This window comes from Sorghum bicolor, chromosome 3, assembly GCF_000003195.3.
Source record: "Sorghum bicolor cultivar BTx623 chromosome 3, Sorghum_bicolor_NCBIv3, whole genome shotgun sequence".
Taxonomy (NCBI): Eukaryota; Viridiplantae; Streptophyta; class Magnoliopsida; order Poales; family Poaceae; genus Sorghum; species Sorghum bicolor.
The window spans coordinates 40587142-40592709 of record NC_012872.2 but is presented as its reverse complement, the minus strand read 5'-3'; the positions used below and the strand labels follow the sequence as shown (position 1 = coordinate 40592709).

At 45.8% G+C, this 5568-nt stretch overlaps 1 protein-coding gene across 1 annotated transcript; it reads right to left on the bottom strand.

The window, feature by feature from the left end:
* LOC8069600 (exopolygalacturonase) lies at window positions 566–2502 on the bottom strand. The gene is made up of 3 exons (XM_002455648.2): window positions 2258–2502; window positions 1864–2160; window positions 566–1761 (listed from the first exon to the last, which is right to left on the bottom strand). Exons 1-3 carry the CDS (start codon window positions 2444–2446, stop codon window positions 1006–1008), a joined length of 1242 nt encoding a protein of 413 aa, XP_002455693.1. The 5' UTR covers window positions 2447–2502; the 3' UTR covers window positions 566–1005.

The window sequence follows — 5568 nt, the reverse complement described above, 5'->3', positions numbered from 1 at the left end:
TCTATTGGCCTCTAGCGCAGGCGGTGTTAAAAAACGCTAGTAGAAATAGGTTACCAGCCGCCTGTATAGTATGCCCGTGTACTAGTGGAAAATAGAGCAGAATAGCACGACATATTGAGGACACAGCACAATAGCGCGGCCCATGAACTCGCAGAATTGGCGAAGGCGAAGAGTACACGACATTGTACAGTCCGGTATTTTATTTCTCCAATATGTGTAGAGCATATAGTTTTGTTATTATTCGTGTTTTTTATATATTTTTTTATAAAAAAACGCTATCTATTATAGCGCCGTTATAGCTGCATAGCTGCTGGAAAAAAGTTGCCGCTATTTTCAATAGCCTGCTATTTTAAACATTGATATAGTTGCTAGGAAATGTTACACTTTCTAAGTGATTAATAGAGCTATCTCTTCCTGAAAAATAGAAGAATGAACCAATCGAAGACTGCTCCGGATCGGAAACACTTCGGACAAGCAATAGAGTTTCCATTAAGGCTTTAGGAATGACCTTTGTGGTAAAATGATGGCCGACCACATATATTTGGACGCCATTATCAGGAAGAACTGGTGACTTGTAGTGCATGACATTGCATTAATTAAGAAAGGCAAAACGCAGAAGTTTCCAATACAACGCCTGACTTCTCACAGGACCTCATCATCGTAAATTATAGTGATGTATAATGTCAGGACATATAATAACGCTACTATATCGAAGGACGTAAAAATACAACAAAACGCCCTGTTGTCTATAATATTACAATACTCTAAACCAGGGAAGGCGGACAACTCCCAGATATATATATATGCGTCGTCCACACCATTGAAGTGCCTGCAGATATACATTTACTGCACATGCAGGGAAGATCAGAAAAGGTCGATGCCTGGCCGGACCATTTGTGAATTAAACGCAATCAAATTTGCAAAAGCGAGAACTAGAAAACTACCAGATGATGATCACATCGTTTGAGGAAACACATAACATGCATGCAGATGCATGCTCATCGCTCAGGCCAGGCATGCCAGGGCCTCGACGCTGCCCTTGGCGGTGCCCTTGGCGTTGCTGCACACGGCCATGGTCTTGTTGTTCTTGCCGGCGTACTCCACGTTTACATCGATGAGCGACACGCCGCTGCATGGCTGTGACTGCGAGCAGAGCAGGCTGATGGCCTGTGGCGTGGACGACGTGCCCGTGATGTTGCGGAACGTGACGTCCTTGACGATGACATGAGAGGAGTCGCTCTTCTTGCCGGGGCACACCTTCTCGGGGCAGAAGTACTGGTCGATGATGATGGGGTTCGCCACCTCCTCCATCCTGATGTTCTCGAAGGTCAGATGCGACGCCGTCAGCACAGACTCGGCGTCCTCGTACGACTTGATGCGCACGCCGTTAGTGGTCTTCTTGAGCACGCAGTCCCGCACCGTCACGTCGGTCACGTCCTTCTCATCCTTGTAGCGGCCTAGGCAGCCGATGCTGATGCCCTGCCCGGGGCCGCAGATGATGTTGTTCACCATGACGCCGTCGCTCCCGGGGCCAACAGAGATGCAGTCGTCGCCAGTGCCGATGGTTGAGTTGGTGATGCTCACCTTGGTGGACATTCCAACATGGACGCCGTCCGTGTTCTCAACGTCCCCAGGCGCGGTGATGTTCACGTCCTTCACCGTGATGTTCTTTGAAGCGTCGATATTGATGTGGAAGAACTTGGAGTTGAGTAGTTTGATTCCAGAGACAGTGCCGTTGGTCACGTAGAACAGCACCAATGTCTACATGAATGCACATAATAACTACTATCTGTATAATACACATGTATATTTATGCGTCGCATTGTACCGACACATAAGAATTAAGGTGAGCATCGCACGTACGTTGGGCATCGCCTTCACAGTGCCGGTTTTGGCCTTTTTATAAACGGCGGTGCCCTGGCCGTCGAGCGTGCCCGAGCCAGTCATGACGATGTTGTCGACGTGCGACAACTCGATCCAGCTCGCCTTGTACTTGGCCAGGTCGTTGGATCCCAGCAGGTTGCCATCGAGCTGGATGGTGATGGCGCCCTTGCACGGGCCAACGAAGTTGAGAGGGCCGACCAGATAGTCGCCCTTGGGGATGAGCACCGTGGCGCTTCCGGTCGCTCTGCACGCTGACGTCCACGCGTCTTGAACCGCCTGAGAAGTAGATCATTCAATCACCACCGTCAGCAAGATCGACATCGTATCGATCAGATCAACTGCATCCGCAACGCACCACATATCGATGGTTTACCTTTGTGGAGTCCGTCTTGCCGTCGCCCGTCGCGCCGAGCTTGGAGATGTCGAACGTCCCGCTGGCTCCAGAAGCAGCAGAGTCTGCTGCCGAGTCTCCCGTCTTTGCTCCGGTCCTTTTCGCTGTGCATACCGCGCATAGGATCGCTAGGATGAAGAACACCCTGAGAGCATTGCTTGCGGAAGCCATTTCTCCCTGTGGTGGCCGGCTCTCCTCGCCGCTGGGGAGATGGATGTTACGGAAGATATCCTTGCTTGAGACAGAGGAGCATCGTTTGATATGTACACGAAATGAGCGTCTGGCCTTTGCTATTTTGAGGCAATGCTTGAATAGGGCACTCCTGTCCTCTGGTTTTTTACAGGTTCTTGACGAACCCTTCCCGTTTCCAAGGCCCAAGTGATGCGGATACTGGACAAGGCAACCTCATGACGTTTTACCAACCGTGTATCCGGAGATGCGTGCTAGTCTCTCAGCTGGCATATTATGTTGTGAACTTTTGTTCACACGCAAATTTCCTCAATCGATTCTATTTACATATGACATTCTATTACAGCAGATCCTAAAAAAGGCTAAATGAAATTACGTCTACGAAAAATAGGAAAGCTAAACAACAACCAAATGTTTTGTGGAGCACCAGCATCAGATTCTTTTTTTTTTAGAATTCTGGGGCTCATGCCCAAGCCTTTAACTAATGTCAAAAGACTACGAGTTCATTAAGAAAATTGTATAGCTGGGACTCGAATTGTCTTGTTTCGCAGTTTTTGCAGTTTTAGGACTTCAAACCACTGGTAGGTAGCGGTTCTAAACCCCTTTTTACAGGCGGTTTGGCGAACCGTCTGTGATTGGTGGCCTGTGGAAATAAATTTTTCCACGGACGGGTAACTGAGAACCGCCTGTGGAAATGGATTTCTACAGGCGGTTCAGTTATGCCAACCGCCTGTAGAAATCTTTTGGTAAAAAATATGAAATCGTTTTTTAAAAATAGAAAAAAAAAGATGTTAATCTCGTATTTTTGAAATCGCGCGCTACGCGGTCGGTGGGATTCGAACCTGAGACCTCACCCTCGCGCGTACCCTCCTCTACCACTCAACCTATCACTCACTTGTTGTTTGAAATAGAGTTTAGTTCCCCACATACTATCATAAACCAAGCATGAATTGATTATTTGAGGTCCTCAACGGATTCAAATGGAAAAGTCGTCAACTACAAAGTTTTACAACTTTTTAAGACCTACAACTTTTATATTGGTAGTTTCTTCATCCGAGGTCATTTACAAAATTTTAATTTCAAATTTGAGAAATTCAAACGTAGTTTTCGATGACAAGATGATTTCAAATAAAAAATTATCTACTACAAAGTTTCATAACTTTTCAAGATCTACAACTTTTATTTTGACGGTTTTCTCAAACGAGGTCATTTGAAAAACTCAAAAAATTCAAGTTCAAATTATTTCTACAGGTGGATTTCTTAAGAAACCGCCTGTAGAAATCATATTTGTATAGGCGGTTTCTTAAGAAATCCGCCTGTAGAAATACATGATTTCTATAGGCGGTTTTGTTAGAAAAACCGCCTGTAAAAATTGATTTTCACAGGAGGTTTTGTAGTCGGGTAAGCCAATTTCTTTCCACAGGCGTTTTTTAATTAAAACCGCCTGTAAAAATTATGTTCCACCGCTGGCTTTGAACACTTTTGTACTAGTGAACATTGATTTCGTAAATATAGGCCTTCAAACGTTGGACTGTTGATTTACATGACAAACACTTCAAACACAGTGTATTTTCTCCCTTTTCTAATCTGTATACACGTATAACCAAACAGCTATAAATAGGATCTATTACATGTATTGATAAGTGTTTGTGGAACAAGGGTTTGGAACGCCAACGAGATGCCGGGCTCCACCGCAGCCGCAGCCTACTCGGCTCAGTTCACAACAATAGCCAAGTTCGAGTTCTCCTTCTCAGCAGCCTTTACAAGAAGGGGTTGGGAGCCTCTCCATGCTGAGCGACGCAGGGCCGACTGGGCTAGTTAATCCATTCCGACCCAAGGACTCGTACGCTCTTCTTCTTGGCCCACGTCGCTCTTTTGTTAACAGCCGACCCAACTTTAGAGAAGTCATCAGCTTCAAGTTCAGTCACCGGAGTGGTGTCGGTGACACTTCTTATGGCAGAACTGCTTAATTTAATGTTCTCCCTCTGTACTTGTCTTCCACTAGATAATAAGCATTCAACAAAAGCATAAGTCCCAAGCTCTGGTCGACTTTATCCTCGAATGGACCGACTTAAGCGCACCTCCCAATTAGGGAACAGTTGAGTACTGGCAAATGTATTTCGACGGGTCATTTAACATCGACGGTGCAAGAGCTGGTGTTTTCTTTATATAACCAAACAATAAAAAGTTCTGCTACATCCTCAGGATTCACTTTCCTGCACCGAATAATGTTAAGCCTGCCTATACGGCATGCGGATTGCGGTCGAGCTTGGCATAAAGCACTTATATGTCTATAGGGACTCAGCCCTGGTCATAAACTAGCTCAAAAAGGGCTGTGATTCGATCCATGAAAAGATGGACACATACTGCAAGGAATTCAGGAAGCTAGAAAGGAAAATTCTACGGTGTCGAATACATAGATGTGGTCCGGGATAAAAATGAAGCAGCCAATGTACTGTCCAAGTTGGGGTCATCGTGAGCTGAAGTCCCACATGGTGTATTCGTTTAAGACCTCGTCGAACCAACTATTTGGGAAGAGGAAGATCTCATGGTCGAGAAGCCTCCAGACCAGCCACTGGTAGCCATGGTTAGTCCAGTACCATCTCCAACCACACCTTTCATTAGGTATTTGAAGGATGGAACATGCTACATAGACAAAACAGAAAACGAATGCCTCATACGTCGCAGCAAGCATTACATGTTAGTCGATGCATCATTCACGCGCAAGAATACAAAAGAAGAAATACTCATGAAATGCATCACTTAGGACAAGGGCATTAAACTTCTTTGCAAGATATAGGCTCACACCTTTGGCAACCATGTAGCTTCCAGGACATTGGTCGAAAAAGCTTTTTGAGCAGGTTTTTATTGCTCATCAGCCATCGCTGATGCAGAAAAACTGGACCAGCACTATGAGGGCTGTCAGTTCTTCGCCAAGCGCTTCCGTATCAGACCATGAGATCCAGACTGTTGATGCAAAACTGATCTGCAAACACAAAGGGCTAATACCCGATTCAAACGTTAAGGCGTGCCAGCCGATTTGACCTTGCTATCGGCAAAGGTGATAACTCGAATACTTTAGTCCTGACAACAGCGATGCGCCC

Coding starts and splice junctions, on each gene's coding strand:
- LOC8069600 (XM_002455648.2), bottom strand. CDS start 2,446: ATGGCTTCCGCAAGCAATGCTCTCAGGGTGTTCTTCATCCTAGCGATC. Junction 2,161..2,257: donor GCAAGACGGACTCCACAAAG/GTAAACCATCGA, acceptor TCTACTTCTCAG/GCGGTTCAAGACGCGTGGAC. Junction 1,762..1,863: donor CTGTGAAGGCGATGCCCAAC/GTACGTGCGATG, acceptor GCATTCATGTAG/ACATTGGTGCTGTTCTACGT.